General features: G+C 31.3%; 1 protein-coding gene across 3 annotated transcripts; it reads right to left on the reverse strand.

Moving 5' to 3' along the window:
• Window positions 1-16,519: 16,519 nt before the first annotated feature.
• Window positions 16,520-25,763, reverse strand: LOC107893143 (protein RRP6-like 2). Of its 3 annotated transcripts, XM_041085488.1 has the most exons (15): window positions 24,881-25,753; window positions 23,563-23,718; window positions 23,119-23,277; window positions 22,967-23,050; window positions 22,381-22,460; window positions 22,219-22,269; window positions 21,561-21,669; window positions 20,844-20,926; window positions 20,343-20,388; window positions 20,078-20,165; window positions 19,699-19,868; window positions 18,764-19,102; window positions 18,581-18,682; window positions 17,759-18,367; window positions 16,520-17,297 (listed from the first exon to the last, which is right to left on the reverse strand). In XM_041085488.1, exons 1-14 carry the CDS (start codon window positions 25,613-25,615, stop codon window positions 17,792-17,794), a joined length of 2,778 nt encoding a protein of 925 aa, XP_040941422.1. In that variant the 5' UTR covers window positions 25,616-25,753; the 3' UTR covers window positions 16,520-17,297; window positions 17,759-17,791. The 3 variants fall into 3 exon arrangements, with proteins under 3 accessions (XP_040941422.1, XP_016673552.1, XP_016673553.1); XM_016818063.2 differs by lacking the exon at window positions 16,520-17,297 and having other exon boundaries at window positions 17,662-18,367; window positions 24,881-25,763; XM_016818064.2 differs by lacking the exon at window positions 16,520-17,297 and having other exon boundaries at window positions 17,662-18,303; window positions 24,881-25,754.
• Window positions 25,764-26,094: the final 331 nt, after the last annotated feature.

Raw genomic sequence — 26,094 nt, forward strand, 5'->3', positions numbered from 1 at the left:
ACGTTAACCAGCAGATTAGCACTAACATGTAATGTAATGTAAGGTTTCGCTGTCAGGGTGGGGGGTGAAGTTTGGGTTTCAATGGTGTCCTATCATGTATTTTGAGCCATTGGTCCCACTTCTTTTCCATGTTTCAGCCTGTTAACTTTGGCGCCTTTCTTTTCATTTTTTCATTTTTGTTTTTTTCTCTCTCAGCTGCTTCGTCACTGCAGCTTGGACTTTGTCGGTAGTATGGTGTATACCCATTTGCAATGGCTTATGTCGGATCGTATTGTATTTTAAAATGTTTTAAATATCTTCTACTCATGTTTATTCTTTTTATTATTATATTCTTTTTTCTTTCTTTTTTTAAATATAGTTGTTGTTGTAAAATAATTTTCATTTTTTCAATATTAAAACTTCAACAGAAGCAGAAAAGTAAAAATGTCTAATTTTGTTTTCATAGAGTTATTATATATTTTTTTAATAATATTATTATAGGTTTTAATTCTTAGAATTAAGGATACCCTTTTCAACCCATAAATATACTCTTTTTTATATAATACTTAGAATTAAGTATAATCCCTCCTTACCTATAAATAAGTGAATAATGTACTTCCGTGCACTCGAATCCAATTACTCCTGCATTAGTCATAATGTGCATGTTAATATCCAACCCATAACTAGGAGGATAATGTATTTCAGCATATTCAAACTCACTTCTTTCTGTATTGGCAACAATGCTCATGCTAATCGAGCTAAGATTCAATTGACATAAAACTTTTATATTTTAATTTGGCTAATTTTAGTTCTTTAATTTTTTTTTTTAAATTTTGAAATTTTAAATTCTACTATTAGTCTCATAAAATGCACTAGTTGTGTACTTAATGTCTATTCCCCAATTTGATTCATTTCTTTTTGAAAGAGAATTTGATCATTTTTAATTTTTATATTTTTTTTTCAAATTTGAAGTTTCAATTTTGACTCAAACAATGATCGTCAAATTCATTAATTAAAATGACATAGTTTTTTTTCAAGTGATTTATGAAAGGTTTAAGCACATGTACTCTTTATAGATTTAGAATTTAGTCCCTCTAGTTTTAGTTCAAGGTATTTAGTTTATTTATTTTCCATATTTCAAAATTTAAGTTTAATTGTGAACACTGCTAAATTTCTTTTGTTAAATTCAATATTATTACAACTGTAATTTTTTTTATTACATGACTATCAAGCAAATTTTTTTTTTAAATTTCAAAATATTGCACCAATAAGTTTAACAAAATAATTTGAAGGGTAAATTACACCAACAATCACCAAACTTTGGGGTAAATGACAAAACAATCACCTAGGTTTCATTTCAGTCACTTAACTTTCAAAAAGTAACAAAACGGTCACTAACGTTATAAAAAAGTGACAAAACAGTTACTAACTAACAGTTACCGTTAGGGTATTAACGGGATTGTTGATGTGGCAAGTTAACCGCTGATGTGGCAAGTTAACTTGCCACGTTGGCGACGGCTGATGGGTTTGGGACGGGTTTAGGGAAAAAAATTGAAGGGTTAATGGGTTAATGTTTTAGGGTTAGAAACAGATTAGCTCTAGGGGGATTTTGGGGGGGAACGAAAATCTATTTGGGAAATTTTGATCGGGATTTGGGGTTTTTAGGTTTTAAACTAAATTGAAAATTGATTTGGGGTTAGAAATCGGTTCAATAATCGATTAACAGGGTATAAGTTTTAGGGTTTAGAGTGGTTTATTTTGTTTAGGGAGAAAAGAAGACGAACCGGAAGTTTTTGATTATCAGAGACAATGAGCAGTAGAAGGGAAGCTACCAGTGCTGTTACATCTACTTTAACGGGTAAGTTCTTGCATTTAGTTTTAAATTTTTTGGATTTCAATGCTGTTATTTCGATTTAGGGTTAATTAGGGATATTTCGATTTCAAATTTGATTTCGATTTTGATTTTGCTTTCGATTTCTATTTCGATTTTGATTACAATTTTGAAACACTCATTGATTCTGATTTTGATTTTGATTTCAATTTCGATTTCAATCTCAATCTAGGATTAGAAGTTGATTTAGATTTCGATTTAGGGTTATTTCAATTTCGATTTTATTTGTTATTAATGTGCATGACAGATTAGGGTTTGGTTTTTAAAGTTTATGACATATAATGTGTACTGTATTGTGTCTGCCATTGTTTAAGGTTATTTCGATTTTGATTTTGATGTGTTTGTATCTGCCATTGTATGAATGCCATTATCAAACTGATCTTTATTGTGTGTATCTGCCATTGTTTGTATCTGTCATTATATGAATGCCATTACCAAACTGATCTTTATTGTGTATATCTGCCATTGTTTGAATGTCATTATCAAATTGATGTTTATTGTGTATATCTGCCATTGTTTGTATCTGCCATTAAATTATACATTATTAAACTGATGTTTATTGTGTATATCTGCCATTGTTTGTATCTGCCATTAAATTATACATTATTAAACTGATGTTTATTGTGTATATCTGTCATTGTTTGTATCTGCCATTAAATTATACATTATTAAACTGATGTTTATTGTGTATATCTGTCATTGTTTGTATCCAGGCCCCTATTGTTATTTACCTTCTTTATTGTACTGGTTATTGCCTATTTTTGTCTGTCATATGCATGAGAAAAATGGTTGTGTTTGATTAAATTAATTTTTGTATTGATTGTTGTCTGCCATGTGCATGACAGAAGTATTTGTATTAAATTATTCGGTATTTTGTATTGGTTATTGTATGACAAAAATGGTTAAAGTGTTTGCCTATGTTGTCTGCCTTTATTGATGAGTACTTTGTTTGGCAGGTTTAATTGATGACAATTTTAATGAAAATGAAGAAAACATGTCTGGTAGTGATGTGTTTGGTAGTGAAGTGTCTGGTAGTGATAGTGATGCATCTAAAAGAGTTACTTTAGATGGTTTAAACATGGATGGTATAGGAGTAGATGAACTGTGTGATAGTGATGATTCTGGGAGGTTAGATAGTGCACATGGATCTGACTCAGATGGCCAAAATTGGCCTGAGTTCAACCTAGAGAATGACATGAGTAATCCTAGACTTGAGGTTGGAATGTTATTTAAGTCTAAACACAGTCTAAAAGAAGCTGCCAAGCAGTATGGTAGGTTGAATAGTTATTTTATTAAGTTTCCCAAAAATGATTTAAGAAGGTTAAAGGCAGTCTGCAATAAAAAATATTCTTGGTTCATATGGGCTTCTAGGCTAAACTCTAATGACCCTACTAACCAGACTTGGCAAATTAGGAGTTCAAACCCTAACCATACTTGTTCTAAAGTCTATAAAAATAGGAATGTAACCTCAGCTTGGATAGGTGAACTGTATAAAGAAAAATTCATTGCCGATTCTGATTATTCTTTGAAATCATTACAGCAAGATGTCAAAAGAGATTTCTGTTGCTTGGTCTCACTAACCAAATGTAAGAGGGCTAAACTTAGGGCATTGGAATTAATTGAAGGAGCTCATAAGGCTCAATATGAGAAGATTTATGAGTACTTATTGGAGGTTAGGACCCAAAATGAGGGAACAACAATAATCTGTTATTTGGATAACAGATTGTTTCAAAGGATGTATGTCTGTTTGCAGGCATGCAAAGATGGCTATAGGGCTGGTTGTAGGAGGATAGTAGGTTTAGATGGATGTTTCTTAAAGGGCTACTATGGTGGCTACTTGCTTGCAGCTGTTGGGATAGATGCAAATAATGGCATCTATCCAGTTGCATATGCTGCTGTCGAAAGTGAAAACCAAGCATCATGACTTTTGGAAGCAATATGTATGTTGTTTCCTAATGCAGAAACAAGGCACTGTGTTAGACACCTACATTCTAATTTCAAGAATGCTGGTTTCTGAACAAAGGAGCTAAAAGATTTGCTTTGGAAAGCTGCAAGAGCAAGCACTACAAGAGAGTTCAATGATGCCATGGATGAACTGAGAAAAACCAATCACCATGCTTATGACTGGTTGAAGAAGAAAAACCCTGCTCATTGGTCAAGGTCTCGCTTCTCAATTAGGAGCCATTCTGACATGTTGGTGAATAATCTATCTGAATCATTTAACAAGGTAAATCCCAATGTTTTATGTTTCTTACTGATCATTAGTAATTCACTAATCATTTATGTAGTTTATGGACAGATGATACTGGAAGCAAGAGGTAAACCTATTCTGACCATGATGGAAATAGTAAGGACCAAGATTATATTACTTATTGTCAAGAAGAAAGAAGAAGCTGACAAATGGAAAGGAACTTTGTGTCCAAAGATCAAGAAAAAGCTGGATGTAAATATAAAAGATTCATTAAGGTAAAGATTCTTTCTAATGCCTATATTCTGACTTAATGTTGCTGATATTGTTGGAAAGTTATTGACTTTTTTTAATATGTATACAATGATTATTGGAGAGTTGTTGACTATTTTTTAATATGCATGTAATGATTGTTGGAAAGCTGTTGACTATTTTTTAATATGCATACAATGATTGTTGGTATGTTGCCTATTTTTTAATATGCATGCAATGAGTTTTTTTATAATATGCATGTAGTGACTGCCTTTTTAGGGGGGTGTGTCATTGTATATTTTAACCAAGCATGCTCACTGTTTTTTAGGTGTGTTCCATCACATGCTGGTGGGGACAAGTATCAGGTTGAATGTGGTCCAGGCAGCCAGCATGTGGTGGACTTAGTTCAGAATTCCTGCTCCTACAGGAATTGAGATCTCACTGGCATCCCTTGCATGCATGCATTAGTTGTCATTCATGTAAAAAAAATGAGTTCCCAGAGACCTATGTACAAACCTGGCACACCAAGCAAACCCAGATTCAAATTTACTCCAACTTTGTAAGTCCAGTAAGAGGTCCTAAACAATGGGCCTCTTTGTTAAACATGCTACCAATACTACCTCCTCCACTAAGAAGGCCACCTGGTAGACCTACTAAAGTGAGAAGGAAAGAACCTGATGAACCACAAACAACAGAAAGGTTGAGCAAGAGAGGGGTGGAGATGAGGTGCAGTAAATGCAAAATAATAGGCCACGATAAGAGGAGTTGCAAAGGGGAAGTTGGCCAAAACATTCCAGTAAGTAATTTGCCTTAACTTATAATATACTTCTATCTATGAATTTTTTTGTTTTTCACATTTCTTTTATTCTTGTAGGTTAAAAGACATCAAATTGGTGTCCGAACCCAGCAAGAGGCTACCCTAAGTTAGCAAGAGGGTACCCCAACTCAACAAGGTACCCCAACTCATCAAGAAGCTGTTTCAAGACAAAAGCTCCCATTAAAGAGAAAATCAACCACAACCACTGTTAGATGGATGCCTTCTACTCAAGAGTCATCCATGACAAACCATTGATGATGATGTAAACAGACTGCATTTTGTTAACCTTTTAAAACTATGTAAATTTGCCTACTACTGATTATTAACTTAGGCAAATAATTTTTTGGGAAATTTGCCTATGATTGCTACTGTTGATAAACTTTGGCATAGTCACTGAATCTTTTTGTAAATTTTCCTACAATTCACATCTATTCAATTGTAATGAATTGTAGGAAAATTTGGCAATATTTTGCCCCTTATTCCTTTTGTAAACAGTTTACAGTTTGGCATATTGGCCTTAATATATGAGCAATTTATCATGTTGTTTGTTATCCAACTGTTATCTTTTCTAACTAGCAGCCATGTATACCAACTGTTAAATTTGTATATCAATTGTTATCTTTTCTAACCAGCAGCCATGTATACCAAATGTTAAGCAATTTGTAAACAACAACATGAGTTGGTTAGCTATGTATACCAGCAGCCATTTTTAACTCATGTTAAGCAACAAAAATATTCCAACACAATTTGTAATCAACGAAAATTTTCCATTTCATTCAAGTGTTTGTAAACAACATGAGATGGTTAGCCATGTATAACAGCAGCCATCTATACCACCATAAGCAACAATTTACCAGCAACAAAATAACAAAACATAAGCTGGTTTTCAATTAACATAAAATGATTTTTAAAGTTTTGAGAACAGAAAAACAGTAACAATTACAAGCACCAAAAACCAGGTTCTTCTCTCCCTCTTCCTTGCATCCTCCAATGTCCTTAGTTTTTTCAGAAGACCCAACAACACCATTCTTGAACGGGGCGTCAATGGTGGATCAAACCAGCTGAAAAATCGACATGGTTTTCGAAATCGACTGCCGAATTTGTTACACCCAAAAAACCTCCTACCTAGTTTGTCATTGGACCAAGACATGCTTAATTTGGCTGGGTCTCCACAAAAGCACACCGGAATCACTTCAGGCATATCCATTTTTCGATCTTCTCTTTCTTCTTCTTCTCTTCCTACTTCTCTTCTTCTTCTTTTTTTTCCAAACCCTAAAATGGTGCTGGCACTATTATTAAAGTGTTAGTAACTGGCCAGCTGGACTTAAGGTTGACAACTAGGACTCCGTCACCTGCCACGTCACTTTACTGTGACGTCTGTGACGGAAAACGGAAAAAAGGACCGTTTTGTTACTTTTTGAAAGTTAAGTGACTGAAATGAAACTTAGGTAACTGTTTTGTCATTTACCCCAAAATTTGGTGACTGTTGATGTAATTTACCCTAATTTTAATGATATTGACAATTGAGCCTCTATTGTGAAATTTAAAAAATAGAGAATAGATTCCTAGAAACATGTGAAAGTATAGAAACTTGGAGTTTTTTTTTTTGGTCGAAAACCGAACTAAATTCATAAAATATTAAAAGAGTCAAGCTCAATACATAAAACAACCATGCTTACCGGCTAGTAATTGAGTCTCCAAGCATTTATGAGGATTATTACAATCAGTAAAGAACATAAAAGACAAGACACCATCTGAGAGAGAATTACATCTTAAGTTACTCTCTAAACGAGCAAGTGCATCAGCGTATTTGTTCCCTTCCCAAAAAATATGGGACAAAGGTCTAGCAATCAAAGATTACCAGAGCATTCTGCACTCATTAACCAAAGGGGATAAAATCAAATTAGTAGAATTATTATTAGTCATTAAAAAAAATAGCAGTGATGGCACCAACTAAAATCTATAGGTCATTGATATCAAGTGATGTTGCTAGTTGGGACCCATTTTTGAGTGCCCACAATTCAGCCTGGATGTTACTAGCACAAGGGACATATCTATAGGAGCTAATTACTCGATTCCCTTAGTGATCTCAAATTGAGTACACCTGCTCTCATCTTTCCCAGGTTATCAAGAGTCTAACTATCGATATTGGGTTTAAACAGGTCCCTAGGAGGTTTCCAATGATTAATATACAAGAATTAAATCCATCATTTTAAACCAGTAATAAATAATTAGATTCGTGGTTAAGGGTTGCTGGGATTAATGTTTAAGCATGGTTCCAAATTGAACCAAGTGTACAGTACCCGTCCAACTCTTGCTTGCATTTAACTTCAATAATAAATTCGTCTTTTCTTAGGAATAAACTTTGTATTTTTAAGATTCAGTTTGTTCCATTATTATATAAACTGGTGACACTGTCACAAATAGACCAACCCAACCTATTTTATAATTCAAAATTTACTTCATTTGTCATCACAAGCAGGGTAATGTCATTTGAATTTTAAATTTTTATAGTTATATATAAAATAATATAATATTAAGCTAAAATGAATATTTAATATCAAAATAAAAATATTTTATATTTAATTTTCCTAATTCAATCATCTGATTTAATACATGATAAATTTTTTTATTAATAATTTTATCTTTGAGTTGATTTTTATATTAATTTTGACAGCTATTTTAACCCACTATTCATTCTTGATTTGGCAGATTATCTTAATCTTTTGAGTTGGTATCTTGTATATGTATCATAATTGAATTTAAATAAATTGGCTATTATATAAAATTTAACACTTTTTGGGGGGTCGTATTACATCATTTTCTAATCATATCAAAATTTGCATTGAATTATTTTAAATATGCCACCTTTTTAGTGTTTGAAATATTCTGTGTACCTTAAACTTGAAGGCCCCCCTTTTAACAGCCGAAAGCCACCCCACACATGGCCTACTTCTAAGCCCACCGCTCTCTCACTTCAATCTTAAAATCATAAGATTTTAATTAAATTTATCAAATAAATAATCATTAATCATCATATAAACCTAAGGAATTCGTAAAATCAACATTTAAAAAAAAATCATTGCCCCATTATTGAACTTGAAAAAAGGAAACCATACTTCTTTCATGTTTGTCGATAATGAAGAATATTAAATCGGATTTGCCTATACATCAAGAATTTATAGGTTATTCAATATAATATAATATGTTTAATTAGAGTTTACGATGGAATTTTGATATTTGAGAATATCTAATTTTGTTTGAATTAAAATAATATTTGAATTTAAATATTTTAATTATTATCTGTAATGAATTTTTAAATTAATGCAAATATTAAACTTTAGATATCCGTTATTCAAATTTATTTTATTTTTGTGAATATATAATAGATTATAATTTGAATATTCGAATTATTTTATTTTTTAAAACTTTTATTATTTAACAAATAATTTAATTAATATGGATTTAGACTTCTATATTAATATTCAGATTTAATGTAGATTATAAATTAATTTTAATTTTTAAGACAAACCTGATTCAAATTTTATATAAAAGAAAGTTGTATTTGCAAGCCAGATAGAAGGCATATTTGTGTAAAAGTAATAGATATATTAAATATTTGAGCATGTTTGTTTGTTTAGGGTTAAAGTTATAAAGAAGAAACAAGGTGGTTTCTTAAATTTAATTGTTGGGGGAAAAACCCTAACTAACTAATTAAATAAATAGTCAACCTCAATATGTTTGTTTAGTTGACTAAAGGTTAAGCTTTCAATTTACTTCACATTATATTTTCAAGACACAGACACATCTATCACTGCATGTGTTAGCATCATATTAAATTATATTGGAATGACTTTTGGCATCCATTAAATAAATATATTTTTAACAGAATCTTAATTAATATTTTATTTTGATATTAAATAAATATCATTTCATATTATTTGTATTTGAATAATATAGACAGCCGTATGTGTTCTTATTTTGAAGGAAATGGAACATGGTTCAATCAAGTATTACTTTAGCAACCATAATAAGTACCACCCATTGACATTAACATCGAGGAAATGAAATATATATAATAAAAAAAAGAAAAAAAAAGAAATTAGGGTTACATATCTAGTGACAAATCTACAAATATGATTTAAAGAGAGTAAATTTATATTAACATTCTCTACTACATATTCTTTTACTATTAATTTTCATGTACTACAACATGAAAGAATCCATTGATTCTAGAAAGAATTGAACATTAAGTGCTTCTCGACATAATTGGGCTTGAAAGACTTGGATGAGGATGTCATGTCGAATTATGTACAACATTGACCAACTACTTCAGAAGTATACACTTCGTCTTCGTCTTAAATTAAATGGGAAGTAGATAAGTTGAAAGATCATGTGAAAGAGATGGAAAAAAAAAATTGAAGATCTAGCTTGAGAAGGTAATTAATTGCTTTCATGCAACAACAACTATGATAGTCCCAACACTCCCAAACTTAAGGCATTTCCTATCAGTTGTGGGCTTTGGACATTTTGGTTAAGCTGAATATTTCATCGGTCATCTATTTTGTTTTATTTTGGATATTGCACCAATATTTTTAAACAATATTGAAGGTTTATTTTGGGTTTAAATATATTGTTTTTTAACTAATGTGTTTTAATCATTACTCGTATTGTGCTATACTTTTTTATTCAAATGAAAAAATACTAAATATTTTTTTTTCAAATATATATGTTTTATCAAAAACATTTCTACTCCTTTAGCAGTGTTTAATGAAGAAAATGACACAAAAGATAAGTACATTTAGCGGCATTTCGAACTATAATAACGCCGCAGAAACATAAATATATATATTTTACTTATTTTCGTCGGTGTTTTAATAGAAACAGCCACAATTATGTAGACATTTAGAGGCATTTACATACAAAACTGCCGCAAAAACATTAAAAAAAATCGTTTTCCCCTTATTTTTGACAGTATTTGCATAGAAAAATGCCACAAATTATCATCGTCAGTAGGGTTGCTAAACACCAAAAATAATAAATATTCGTCGCTATGATAGCAGTGCTTTTGGCGGAAAACGCCACTACCTTCCCTGATGAAGGAATTGCCTATCCATTTTAGTAACGACTAAAAATGCCGCTATATATCTAAAAACACTTCTAAAACTTGCTTTTTCTGTAGTGAGATCTTATATTTAAGTCTCATTATGCGTAAATACTATATATGAATTATTAGTTAAGATTTTATCTAAATTTACTCTAATCTAGATCCAATGCTATTAATGAATATTATTTTGGTTATTAGTTCAATCTTTCTTTGTAATTATAAATTCTAATGAAAGTTATTAGAATTGGTATATTTTTACATTTAAAATTATGATTTTTTTTACTCCAACTTAAAGTTTTGGTTACACTTAGGGATCTTTTTACCTGTTGTAACTATCATAATTAATTTTGTAATCTAGTATTTTTTTAACTTTAATTTTATTATAGGTTTTTTATCTTATCTGCTATTTTTGATATAATACTTAGAATTATCCATAGCCCCTTCACAACTGTTAAATAGGAGGATAATGTGTTTTAGTGCACTCGAACCAATGTCCTCCTGCTCTGGCAACAATGTTGATGTCAATCGAGTTAAGACTTAATCAGCTTGTAACCTAATAATTTTAAATGTGGGTCAACATTTCTTGACTTGTTCGGAACGGTAGTTAAAACTCTTGTCAAATACTCATTTGACATGATTCAAACCATGTTATCCTCGTATTTGTATAAAAAAATTGGGTCAACATATTATAAAAATAATGAAAACACTATGAATGAAATATAAATATGCATATGTTACGACTAAATAAACACTTTAAAATTTAAATAGTATAAATTATTGATATAAATACATTATATATTTGGCTATGTTACAATATTATCAATTTATTAGAAGAGGATACTCGTTCGAGTATTCTTGAGGAGTCAATTAGTAATTAGTTTATTTTCTTGTATCTAAGCTTGGCCTATGTTTCATTTTAAAAATAAATTGTCTCTCCTTTTTTCTTGCCCCACCTATAATATTTTTACATATATTAAAACTTAATTTTATATTAACTTTTTTTTTGTGCTTTTAACGTTTTAACCTCAGTTAACCTATCACTAAATATGAAAACATTAAAACTATATAGGGTTCTTACCTGATTAATTTTTTTAAAGAAAACTAAAATTAGTTTTGAAGATTCATCTTTTTTTTTTGGTGATACAAGAGAATCAAAAAAACCAACTAATGTGTAAATGTAACACTCATAGTCCTATCCCTATCAAGAAGGCTGTGAATTCCTTCAGGAGGAACATCAAAAACTTGCAAATTAGCTTTTCCTATCAAGGCTTGTTTGGCTAAACAATCCACAATATGATTCTGTTCTCTTGGGATATAATGTAAAGACCCCTGGCTTTCATGAGATCAAATATTATGGATGCGGCGAATAAGAGCGGAATTTGAGTTTGTAGTGGAGCGTCCAATAATGGCTTTGACCACTTCCAAGCAATCCGAATAGATAAGAATTTGATCATAACCTCTTCGTTGGACAAGTTTGAGGCCACCCAGAATGCCCCAAAGTTCCGCGTCAAAAACTGAGCATTTGCCAAGAAATCTATGGAAACCAGTAATCCAGTTTCCTAATTTGTCCCGAACGACGCCCCTAGCTGCAGCAAAGCTAGAATCCAAATGAACAGCTCCATCAGTGTTAATATACACTTGTTCCTCAGAGAGATGTGCTTCAGAGGTAATCTCGGTACCAACAGATGAATCAACTTGAGATGTGGAGTAGAACTGCAAAGCCCAGCTATATGATCATTGGACCATTTCCTTTGAGCTCCAAGGTTTCCCATTGAAAATGTATAAGTTCCGATTTTTCCAACTACGCCAATTCAGAAGACCAAAAAGACAGGCCCAATTAGCTCCCCCTTCATGGATCAACCCATTGACCTGCAAATTTTAAAAAATCCAATCTTGAGAAGGTATGGAGAAAAAAATTAGAGAGATACTTACCTAGATAAACCTGAGACCAAACATCCTTAGCAGCAGGGCAATCACAAAGAATATGTATAACATCCTCCGAATCATGCCTGTAGATATGACAAGATGGATCATCTGAAAGTCCCCTCCTAAATCTTTCAACATTACTAAGAAATTTTCCTTGCATGGCCGTCCAAAGAAAAATACGAACTCGTTGAGGACTAGGATGCTTTCAAACAATCTTCCATTTTTCATCTCTCGAATAGATTCATTTTTTTTTCTTTTAAGAAAAATATAGTTGATTTATTAGGAAATCGTACATATAGAGGTATAAATGTATATATAATTTAAGGAATCTAAATTTAAACAAGTAAAAAAGAGAGAAGTCAAATATTTTGGGTTTGAAATGGAAGACAAAATATATTGAATTGAATTACAATATGAACATAAGAAAAACACCCAAATGGAGTTTACTTAAACAATATTTGTAGTTCAAACATGAAGCAAAAAATAGGTCAAAGAATTTGAAATAAATTTCTTCATCTTTTTATTCACCTCCAAAACATAATTTTTATTCAATATAAATTTGAAAATTAGGTTTGAACAATAAATAAGATCTATTTTCTAACGGGTCGAGCCTCGAATAAGATTCTTTTAGCCTCGATCCGGCCTGACTTGAATTTGCTTAAAATTTTCTTCCCAACTATCTTTTGTTATTGTTTTGTTGCCATTTTGTTATTATATTACTACTATTTTGTTGTTATTATTTTGATATTGTATAGCTCTTGTTTTATTATTAAATTTTATTATCATTTTAGAAGTATTTGATTGTTAAATTGTAACACATTTGGTTTTCTGAATAAAAGAGATATTAAAAATTAAAAAATTTGAAAATAATATATTTATTAATTAAAAATAAAACTTAAAATAAAAATTCTAAATGCGTTTAGAAGAGGAAGAATTGAACCTAAGACTTAAGAATCATTAATCATTTAACCAATGGAGCTAATATGTTAAAAATATTAATTAAAAAAGGCTTTAAACAATATGAATAAAAAATATAAATGTGAGTAAGAGAAGAATCAAACTTATGTGAGTAAAAGAAGAATTAAACTTAAGACTCAAAGACAAAACCATTAACATTTAATCATCTAATCAAATATTAAAAGAAAATCAAAAATACGTTTAAAGAGAAAATGTGTCCAGTTAAATATACTTTCACACACACTCTTCAAAATAGACTTACTTTTCTAAATTTTAAAAAATACGATCATATTTGATCAATTAACATTTATATATATATATATAATTAATTTAGCCTATTTTCTCATATTAAAATGAGTTTATTTGATTTTCCCAAAAAACTCAATCTAATTATTAGAACAAAACAATTATTTTCCTAAAAGAAAAGGGTGATTAGAATTGTGAGGTGATGTGGGGATTCCTATTATCATTGCCTTTCACTTTGATTGCTGAATGATTTTCCTAGAATATTTTGAAAACATCAAATCCAAATATAATTAATAGAACATTAAGATACTTCATCATGGCCCTCCTACCTTGCAAAATGTCAGGGTTACCCCTATGTTTCCAACCACTTAATATGGTTTAGGTGGACAATCTCGTTTAAATATCACTATATTTCCATGAATTACTCCTAATTTATCTTAAAAATTATTTCATTAACAAATTAATTTCAAATTTTAAATAAAAATATACATTATTGAGTATATAGATATGCAAATACGCCTTCATTATTCACATGTTTCTTCAAAAAAAATATTTTTATGTAAATATAAATTTTAAAACTATTAATTAAGTTTAATAATTTAATTTATTTATTATACGTTATTTTAAAATATAATTATGAAAATATAAAAATGATCAAGATAAAAAATAAAAAGTTGATGTAGAATATTATAACTCTTTACAATCCAATACAAAATGGTACATACAATCTAAGTTGATATATTTATGAATTGAAATCGATATGTACAGATATCAAAATCAAATTAAAATATTATTAATATTGTTTCATTTTATCTCGAATTGATACTCCTTAATCAATACGATATGACCTCATTAATATAAATTGTATTAATTTGTGTTAGCAACATCGGGAGTTTTATTATTTTATGTAAAGTATTTTTTTAACTAAATTTTAAAAAGTAAAAATTACTCTCTAATATTTTTTAATTTTGAAATTATGTAAATTGGTTTCTCACAAAAAATTCATAGTAATTTAATTTTTGTTAATTTTGAAAGTGAACAATTAAGGGCAATTAATCACGACGTTAATGTCTTCCATAATTACATAATGTATAAATATTGAAGGTTAAATTTTTTTATCAAGATTCAGTTGACATAATGTATAAATATTAAGGATTAAAGTCGGGAAACTGAGTATATAATTTTTTTTTCTTCTAAAGAATGGCAAAGGATAGATTTGGTATTATGATTAATTTATAAAGAGTTATTTTCACTTTGTTATTTTTGGGACAGCAATCATATAAGTCATTGGTTATTCTCATTGACATAAAGAAGCTAAAGGGTTAAAAGGTTACTCGTCATTTTCAGTACTTTTTCGCAGCAAATTTATAAAAGTGTGTTTGGGGGAAAGATTTTAAAGAGAAAATTTATTTGTAAAGGCAAATTTCAAGATTTTGAAATTGATGTTTTTTTTTATTTTAATTAGAGATAAATATTAAATTATATATTAATTTAATTTAATGTGTAAGGTTATACACGAACTTTGATTTTGTGCAATTTTATATATAATATTTTAATTTGATTCAATTTTTATAAATCACTAACAAAGCTATTAGATTTACACTAATTTACATTGATATATTACAAACATAAGAAATTATATTAATCAAGTATGAAAATAAGTGTATGTATTTAATTTTTTTAAAATGTGTGCAATTGAATCTAAATCAAAATTTCATATATATGAATCACAAATCAAATTTCATCAAGTTTCATGTATAAATTTCATATTTTAATAAAAGTATACAACTAGAATTGTTTGTAATTAAAACATTAATATATTTTAAAATTTATCGTCCAAACAACACCCTAAACAATTTGCACTGCATTGATATTTGTTATATAAAATTGTATATAAATATTATTTTATCAACGTTGAGGTTGATGTAATAAAGATCATCGTTTTTAAGGTCAAACTGTGTAAGTATTTACTCAATCATCCGTAAAGAAATTTATCCATTTTGGTTACTTACATTAAAATAAAAAACGGCAAGTTGAAATATTGATATAATGATAAATTTGGCACTAAACTTTTACATATTATATCAATTTAGTTATGATTTTAAAAAATTAACCCTCAAAATTTACAAATAATCTCAATTTAATCCTAATTTTAAAAAATTTAAAAAATATAAAAACACAAATATTTTCAAAAAATATAATAATGAATTTAAAATTCATATTAATATTAAATAAAAAATCTCGCTCCATCTCACCCCATCCTTCTCCCTTTTCCCATCCAATAATTTTATATTAATTTTTAATATTTATATTAATATTAGATAAGTAATTAAACTTTTCTGTTAACAAATTAAGTCATTGATCACGTTAATCGTTAAAATAAATTTTAATAAATGATAAAAAATATCAATTAATAAAACATATTTAAAATTTTATAAAAATGTATTAAAATTCTATAAAAAAATATTAAAATTGATATAATCTTAGAAAAAAAAAACAATAAAACTTAAACTAGACCAGACTAACAAGGGTATCAGTTTGGAAAAAACCATTAGACTAATTGATTGAGAACCAAACAATTGAGCCAATTTTTTTAAAATATTTTTTAATGTTTTATTTAATTGAACCAGACGGATTAATTGAACTGAAAAACCAATGGCCTGATTGGTTCAACCACCGGTTCGGTTCTAAAAACATTGAATATACTATTTCATTCTAACATATACTAATAGTTAGACAATGAAATTTTGGTATGATAAAAATATTTAAAAAATAAAAAATAGGTTAAACCATCCGGTTTCCTGGTTAGTCTATCTAATGGCTGTCATTGAATTGGTACCGTTATTTATTTCGGGCTAACCGAATCAATTCAATTTTTTATGATTTTTTAAATAATTTTTATAAGTTTATATCAATTTTAATAGTTTTAATACTTTTTAAATATTTAATATTTTTTCTGATTATTTTATTTTTAATATATTTTACGGAAAAATATTAGATTATACTAGAAGTTGTCATGTGTCACTATATGATTGGCCCGTAAATTTATTTTAATAGTCAACGTGGTCAATGACGGAAATCATTAAGGGAAGAACTTAATTGATTGTTTTTGTTAACAGCAGGAATTTAGTTTGGGAGCAAATTCAATATAGGGGTTTAATTGAATTTTTTGTATTTTTGAAGCCTTAAATAAGAAAAAACCCAAATTACATTGTTGGTGCATGGTGTTATGATAGATTCCACGATCCTAGGACTCTGGGGAAATTGAAAGAAAAGCCTCCTATAGAATTAGAAGCAGCAAAAAGTTGAGGCTGTTTCCGGGAAAAAGTCGCCTTTGGTGCCCTGCACCACGCTTCCTCTAGGAACAATCACTCAACTTTGAGTTTTGTGATTGTCTTGAAAAATGGATGACGACTTGGTAACATGCTCTGCTGCCTCCCAAAGTTTAATTGTAACTGCACCAGCCATTGTTTTTCTCCTTATCATTACTAAGAATTGCTTCTCCCAGGATACCAAACCAACCAAAACCATACTATTCCACAGGGCTAATCTGGGATACTTCATGCATAAACAATCAGCTTGTCCCCCTCAGTATTCCAACTAACTTCACCACTAGTGGCACCATGACATTACATTCTTAAGTTCCACAGTTCCCAGCTTTAGAGCTCACAAATAAAGCACTATCACCCACCATCTTTACTTCCTCCCCAAAGCGAGTTTACCAGCGTAGCTGAAATTTGGTTGCCTTCCTAAGAAATGCCCAAACAAAGAAGTATCCCACTCCTTAACCGCTTCCTCAAAACACCACAGTCGTTGAGGGGGAAAGAATTGAAGAGCTCGGTCGAAGCTTGGACCAAACTGTTTTCTCCAATCAATACAAAGATTCCCATTCAAGCCGCCATCATCACTCTTGCTTTGCTGGCTGTTCATGCTCCTAATTTGCATCCAAACCAGATTATATTTCGTTTAATTTTTATTTTTGTTAAAAATTATTGAAATACAAAAGATAAATGATAAATTTATTTTATAATGCTATAAAACAAATTATTTAATACATATTAAATACAATATAGTATTTCTTTTTAGAAGTTCAACAGTTTAAAAACCAAATCATAAATCCAATAAACACGAAAGTAATAGATAATTAACACAACTTGCTCTTGTTTTTAATTTTTTTAACATCTATTTAATAATTCACTTCGTATTTCTATTTACATTAATAAACATATTATAGCGACTATAGAAATAGCAAAAAGATTATTGAACTTAAAAGAAGAGAAAAATAGTTGTCTGCCGCATTTCAATTTTCAATTTTCATTCTATTGATAGAAGATTTTAATCTCTACATTTTCAAAATAAGATGAAAAAGATGCATTTTTTCTTAAATTCTCTTACATGGATTTTGATATTTTCACCATGGGAGAAACTTCAACGGAAAGTTGCATTTCGATTTCCAGATGCTGGAAATGCAGCTCGCCGTCTAGCTTGAGGAAATTGTTTAGTCCCATCATCGATTTGCAGTCTGTCAATGGCTGAACTTTTCTTCTTACCTGCAGAGTTGGACTGATTTCCAGATTCTTCCCCTACAATTTCTTCTCCAAACTTAACCTCTTTCATGGCTGCTTCATAATCAAATGCCTTCATTTGTGGAACATCAATGGCTTCTTTTGGTTTCTCGACTTTAACCACATTTCTGTTTTGATCATTGATGGACTGCAAGCATTGTTGGAAGATTGTAGATAATTCTGATAGGGACATAGTTTCATCTTCTGGGCTACTGTTACCATTATTGGTTTCCTTTTTGTTCAAATTATCTTCCAACAGTATGATATTTTCCAATGTCGATTCAGTAGTTTCTATGGTAGGAGGTTCTTCAGGTCGTGAAACTTCCAGTGATCTAGTTGTATCCTTTGTTGCAGGTTCTGGCTGCTCCTTGGTACCTGAAAAGGAGTGAAATGAAAGATCCACTGATGATCTGATCTGCTCCAACTTGCCTTCTTCCTTCTATGTAACATAAACAAGTTTTGCAAGGATAAGGAATTGCTTGCCTTAAAACTACAAATAATTATCATGAGACAGAAATGCAACTGAGGGTTTTTACGAATTTGAGTCACAAAGAATCAAAAGCCAGCATGTACCAAGAGTGAAAGAGAAAAGGAGATCAACTTCCCTCAGATATTACAGTGGACAAAATTGGAGCTAAATAACTTGACTCACCATTTTATCAACATCAGATTTCTTCTTTGTGGCAGCATTCCCCAGAAGTGATCCAAAGCCATGGCTTGGTTTCTTTAGAACTGGAACGGTTGCTCCAGTAGCCTACAGGAACAAATAGTTTAGTTGGCAGCTACTCATCAAAAGACAGATCCCCAGGCACCTAAGAAAGTATCAACAACTTACAATCTTTGCTGAAAGTGAAATAACTGGCCACGCATTTGCTTCTCCACTCAGCCCCGAGATGGTAATACTTTCTCTTTCTCTTGCGGACATCAACATGATGTCTGGCTCAAAAGACAATCTTGTTTGGTTTTTTACCATGTCCGGTCCAGAAATACTGCTTCCAATTTTTAACAATTCAGCTCTATGTTGAGTAGAAGCAGGATGTGCAGTTCTCTTATCCGGCCCCCACATGCCACCATCTATGATTTCTGTCGTATCAATTGCAATTTTTGAGTCTGTAGGAGTCTCAGGAGGTAAGGCTTCCGCTCCCTCATTAACTGCTACATGTTCTCCAGATGCCTGTGGGATAGAAATCTTATGGTCATTCCCATTATAATATTAAATATTCTTTTCAACACTCGAGCATGAGTGTTGGATATGGTTATGTGCCCAACATGAGTATATTTGATTTTATCCAAGTTTTTCTATTTTGGAAAGTCCCTAAAGGGTTATATCCCCATACTCATGCCCAAATATGTGACGGATACAAGTGTTGAACATGGGTACTTCCAAGCAAAAAAAAGTGTTTAAGCAACATAAATGTAAAATAACCAGTTTTCGATCTCTTCTAGCAACAAACTTTAATTTCTAATTCCTATGCAGTAAGGTTTTATCAGATTTCATATAATTAACCACTTAATTGGCATACTCTTCACCTTGTAGTTTTAATAGGCAGTTTGTACAATTAACCTTATGAGCTGACTTGACTGCCTTTGTTATTTATGTCATATGAACAGCTTAGTAGAACTCTCAACATTGTCTTTTATTTCTAGACAGATGATCATAATCCATTCAAGGAATAAAAGAAAACTTGAGACAATAACAGAAATTGAACAGATTAACAAAACATATTACATATGCAGATTCTGTATTCCAGTCAGTGCAACAGGTCTTACATTTAGCAGGTGCCCCATTCTAAGTTGTTGGGCAGCAGCTTCAAACACAACAGAATTCTGCATAGATTGCCTGATGATGCTAACAACTGTACCAATATTTCGCTCCACATATGGGTGTTTAGATTTCAACAATCGGCGCAACTTGCTAGCCGTTACAGGCATCTGCTTGGCTTTTAGCAGTAGAAGTGTAAGACAAATAAGAACTTGAGTAAAAAAAGAATAGTAATACGACAACTTTAGACACTAGCTGTTTTCTTTTGGATTATTAAACGAAACTTCAACTATCCAAAAATATGTGCATAAATATAGCAATACAGTTAAGCAGCAGAAAGCGCAAGAAATATACTGGAAACTGATTAAAAACTTGAAAAGTTCCTACCAATTTCAAGAAGCACTTTGTTTGGCAAGACGTAACCGGTACTTTCATCCTCAGCACGGGCAATAATGTCTCGCCATTCACAAAGCGCCTATAAGCCATTTAAGTGAGACATAAGTCAAAGTAACGGATACCATCTATCCATCTAATTCTGCACATCAAATGTGTACCAAAATTTAAATTGGACATTTCTTGTGGTTTATCAACCAATCATATGTTATTTTAAAAGTAAAAGGGTCAATCAGATATGAAAACAACTAGAACTTACAGCAACAATTGCTAGCTGCTCAGCATTGAAACCAGCACCCTGCAACCTATAACAAATAGTACAACAAATGCAAAGATTTAGTTTGAGTTTACATCAGTAATGAAATCAGACCTGCCAGTTAGTGGTCCAGTACATACCCAAAAACCAGGGAACCAATGAATCCAACCGGAGAAAACTAACTTTTAACTTTTCTTTCATTATTTAATAAAATTATTTTTGTAAGTGATGGCATTTGAACTTTTAACCAATTAGTGATATACTAAATACCATACCATTAAGACAAATACATATATTTTATTAACAAATAACTACATTTAAAACTTACTTAATATCAAAATCACATATTTAACATTTAATTTACATTTTAATTGAATAATCCAGTTCAACCAGTGATCTGGAGGTCACACAGGTTAGACCTCCATCCGGTTTTTTATTCATTGATTTACACAACATTTAAAAATTCAGGCAACCATGTATTGTGTATCTAAGCAAGTAACAAACCCATATATATGGAGATATGAATTCTCCATCAGCAGCTCTTTCTCGTACAGTTGCATACATACATCAGAACTTCGCTTATAAACCTGTTAGCACAAAATTTACTCGTAAGATAACATTCAAAACAACTAGCAGAAAGCTCCACAAAATTCGTACATCCATGTAAATATATTTGAAAAGGTGAACAACGGAACTCCGAAGAGTGAAAAAGCCAATTTTGAAAAAGCTTGACAAAATAATATGTGCATTGTAAACATTTTTCTCTAGGAAACTGAGGTATTACCCAAAGACTCAAATTATATTCACATGGAACAGTTAATCAACGCATAAATTTCAATTAGCCTCAGCTTTAGGTTCTACATCTAAGCTTGAACAAACTAGAATGCAAGAAGCCAGAAGAATACAGAAAGGAACAGGATCTATGTTACTTAGATAGGTGTAAGTATTTAGATATGGATATGTATCTTATACAATATGTTCAACTTTTTCCCAAGTTTTTCCATGTATTTGAAGATCCTTCAAGAGTCATATCCCCATATCCATGTTCCGATAAGTGTCAGACACAGGTACTTCAAGAGAATAGAAGAGTCAGATTAACCAATGTGACTAATATTAGGACTACTGGAACCTCTTAGTTTCTTTTCTTCTAGTTGGGAAAGTCCTATAATACAAAATACCGTGGCCAATGTAGAAAATGCTAGGAATTATGTAGTATCATACCTCTACCAAAGGAGCATCAAAATGTATGGCTTCCTTGGGCATTGATAGCAATTTGATTCTCATTAAATCATAAATATACAACAAATAATGTGTGTCTTCTCTAGCATATCTGTCATAATAGGAAAGAAACAATCAGTGGACTGACAACAAAGAAAGTTCCCTCTTAAACATTTGAAATCACAGACCCTTAAAACTTTCTTCAAGCTTAAAGAGAAAATAGTATGTTAGCATCAAAAGAACAATCATAAAGATTGCATTTACTTCAAATTGATGAGAAAGTCTAAACTAAATGCTATTTACATATTCAGGTTTGATTGCTTTTCTTTAGATGGATAGAGTTAAGTCTTGACTACAAGTACCCCTTTGGGTACAGGAAAGAATAAAGATGTCACACTTTGAATAAAATTGTTCATAGAGACAACTAAATAAGTGAACCTATAAATGAACTAAAGTTTTTCATCTAAACTAGACGTTCAAAATTAGTAGGTAAGACAATTGCTTTATTTTCTCTCTTACTAGACAAAGCAATCAATTGCCATCAATCATTAACCTTAAAAACAATACAAATTCAGCACTTAACCCATATTAATGAGACAGACAGACAACTGGAGGGTGAAACAGTGAAGACAAAAGATACAGCTTCCAAAAGAAAAGTCACCTGAGCATTTCATCAGGAAGAGGACGCACTCTCCAATCTGCATTCTGGTACCTGCAAAGAGAGGACTAACAAGCTTAATGAAGATAGAACAAATCATTATCAAAGAGGAGAGATGAAGCAAGTAAAAAGCAGAAGATCGAACAAATTTAAATAAAAACCTACTCTTTGTTGGCAGTAACTCCACAGTAGTGTTGCAGAAGATGTTTTAAGCTATTTCTTTCCAATTTCAAGACCTTTGAGGCCTGAGAAACATGCAAGAGAACAAGTCATCGTAATGGTAGGAGTCTAATAAAAAATGTAACCTCAAATTCAGAACAGTCAAATTCATGTTCATTCTAATTGCACTCAAAACTAAGCCTAAGCATTTCTAATCAAGAAAATGACACTTAAGAGCATGGTAATTAGGCTCTAACGAATTTGCAGTAGGCAGTAACATTTCCGAGGCTATAACATGTATAAACTTCAATACATTACATTCCAATGAGATTAGCATCCTCATAAGCATCCACCAATCTGGTTACGATAGTTCAATCATCAAAACCAGAATCGTCATATATGGTCTTAGATACCAGTTTCATATACCCCAATTTACCATCAGGTGTTAATTGTCCCTAACAAAGATTTTCATAGTTAATGGTGCCAAACAGACTTAAATTCTTAAAATATACAGACAAACCCAAGAAATTAACAGAAAATTCTCAAAATAAATCTTCATGTTCATAGAAGTAGCAGGATGACAGTGTAAAACCTGTCCAGTGTCAAAGAGATTGCACAAGTATATGCCAAAGTCCCGTTGAAGCCACAATATATCCTTGTCTGATCCATGCATAACCTATGTGAATTAAGGATATCAAACAATGCACTAGGCCAATAAAAAGTGTAGCTAACAAAGAGACCAACCTTTTTCTTCATGGGATCCTTGAATACTTCTCTAAGATATGGGCCAATATGAATTCGAAGCTTCAAAGTATCTACAATAAAATCCTCGGTTCTGGTGGAAATTTGCATCAAGCAAGTCAATCCTTGAAAAGATCGATATTGGTTATGCTCTAAATCAACCTGAGAATAATTACATAGAAATTAGACTCCAGCAAAGAGGTAACATCTTACGAGAATAAAGAAAATAATCCTATGTTTGATGCATATGAAGTCCAGACAAACCGGTTTCCCTGATAGCAGAGATAAATACAGTATACACCATTCTTCAAATCAAGGCCACCAGGCAAACACTTCATTCTATATCTTAGCATGCAGTTATGGAAGAATACTTCATTCTATACCTTAGAATGCAGTTATAGAGGAACGACTCACCTAAAGTCATATCAAGTGAAATCATATTCTTACCGCAAACTCATCCACATTGCGTAATTTAGCTGCTAACTCCTTCAAATCTTTTACTTCCTCCACCAGCTTGAATGGGGTAGATTCTATTGATGGGGGTCTTATGGGTTCAAGATTTGCTATATCTTTATCCACAAAATCCATAACAGAGAGTTTCTCCTGTAAAAAAGTGCAAAAAAATAAAATAAAATAAAATAAAAAATTTCTCTTATTTTGGCAAGCAAAAAAAAAATTACAGGATATAAACCAGCCAACTATTTAGAAACTATTGTTGAACACAGTAGCATGATTGAGCTCTTAAGAACATAATAATGTTCTTAAAAACAAATGCAGCTTTTCCATCATCTAGTTACTATTTGTAACATCACCATTAGCACCAATAAAGAAAATAAGAAAGATGACCTTGATTAAAAGAATGCCTTCCAACAAACAAAATAACAGGAACACCTTAATGGTCTATTTTACTGAAACTCTTTCTTTTTCTTCTATTCCAACCATGCAAGGTTCATTAACTTCAGAAGAATTTTAAAAGACAGTTACATTATTCTTATTCATCTTTCTTATTCATTAAGAGACGTTCTTAAAAACAAATGCAGCTTTTCCATCATCTAGTTACTTTTTGTAACATCACCATTAGCACCAATAAAGAAAATAAGAAAGATGGCCTTGATTAAAAGAATGCCTTCCAACAAGCCAAATAACAGTAACACCTTAATGGTCTATTTTACTGAAACTCTTTCTTTTTCTTCTATTCCAACCATGCAAGGTTCATTAACTTCAGAAGAACTTTAAAAGACAGTTACATTATTCTTATTCATCTTTCTTATTCATTAAGAGACGTTCTTAAAAACAAATGCAGCTTTTCCATCATCTAGTTACTTTTTGTAACATCACCATTAGCACCAATAAAGAAAATAAGAAAGATGGCCTTGATTAAAAGAATGCCTTCCAACAAGCCAAATAACAGTAACACCTTAATGGTCTATTTTACTGAAACTCTTTCTTTTTCTTCTATTCCAACCATGCAAGGTTCATTAACTTCAGAAGAACTTTAAAAGACAGTTATATTCTCCTTATTCATCTTTCTTGTCTCTATGAGAATCTTTTCAGAGCTATGAAAACCTTCAAGAATTATTTTAATAATTCTAAAAAAAAAAACTATTACAACTCAAAATCTATCAAAGTTGGAACAAAATAATAATAAAAGCATCAATTCAACCAAAAATGAAAAAAACGCACCACTGCCAATGCCCCTCACTAAGCTACTCAAACAAAAACAGAAATATTAAAGAAAGGCGAAAACGTATATAAAACAACCCACCAATGGATGAACAAAACGCAAACCATCCTCACTCCTTTGCAACCAAACATGTTCAAAAGGCTGATTCGAATTGTCCACAAGAATATTGTACTCTTCTTGCGGCTTCCGTATTGTCGGTACATGAAACGGAAACTTCGCTTTCCCCGTCGTCACCATTGTCAATGCCCCTTTCTTCACCTTGGCTCCAGAACAAGAATTGGAAGAACCACCTTCCTTCCCACTCAGTGACTCGCAAACCGAGTCACTTATTAGCCCACTATCCCCTTTCTTCTTTTTCTTCCCCTGAACCAATTGAAACCCGTTATTGTCCAGATCCGACCCGAAAAAGCGACCTGTTTTCTCTTCTTTCACTTGAAATTCGTCCACGGAAACGTCGAATTGTTCCAGGATATCGTCGTTCATATCAACGAGCCAACGATAAGTTTCATCATCGGTTATACGGTCAATGTTATTAGGGAAATGAATCGCATTGTTAGGGTCCCAGGTTTTAGACGACGAACCAATAAATTGGAGCAAAGAATCGGATGTTTTGGCAATTCGATCGATGGGAAGTCTGAAATCGTCGAAGTTGTTAAAGAAATGAAAGCCTTGATTGGAAGGGAGGGTTCGGGAAGAGGAAGCCAGTGAAGAAAGCGAAGACGAGAGAGGACCTGAAGCCAGGGTTTGAAGAGATTGGGCATTTTTGGAAGGTTCAGATTGGGCTTCCATCGCTATTGGATCGTTGTCATTGTTCATGGCTTTTAGGGTTTTAGGTGAAGAAGGGTTAGGGTTTAAGGAAATTTTTGCTCTCTTTTATTTCATTGAAGACGACAAAGGAAAGAAAGAATAACAAAAAAATGGAAAGAAAATTTATTTTATCAAAGAAACTGTAAGGAAAAAAAAAACAACAAAGATAGCTAGTTTACACGGTTATTTTATTCACGGTAATTTGAAATAGGATTATATCTATTTTCTCTTTTTGATGTTTAATTTTTTTTTCTCAATTTAGTACTTAGGATATCAATCACTTTTCAATTTGGAACTGAAATTGATAAAGATAACAAGATAAAATAAAAACAGAATTATATTTGCAAAATGAAATTAAGTTCCTTAAATTAAATCAGTAAATTAAGTATATTTAAGCTTAGCCTCAGTCTCGGTACACTTCAAACTTGAACAAATCTTTGAAAATTGGATTTTCCCTTTCAAGCGATAAGTTGGTTATAGCGATTAAA

The sequence above is a fragment of the Gossypium hirsutum genome, chromosome A13 (assembly GCF_007990345.1).
Source record: "Gossypium hirsutum isolate 1008001.06 chromosome A13, Gossypium_hirsutum_v2.1, whole genome shotgun sequence".
Classification (NCBI taxonomy): Eukaryota; Viridiplantae; Streptophyta; class Magnoliopsida; order Malvales; family Malvaceae; genus Gossypium; species Gossypium hirsutum.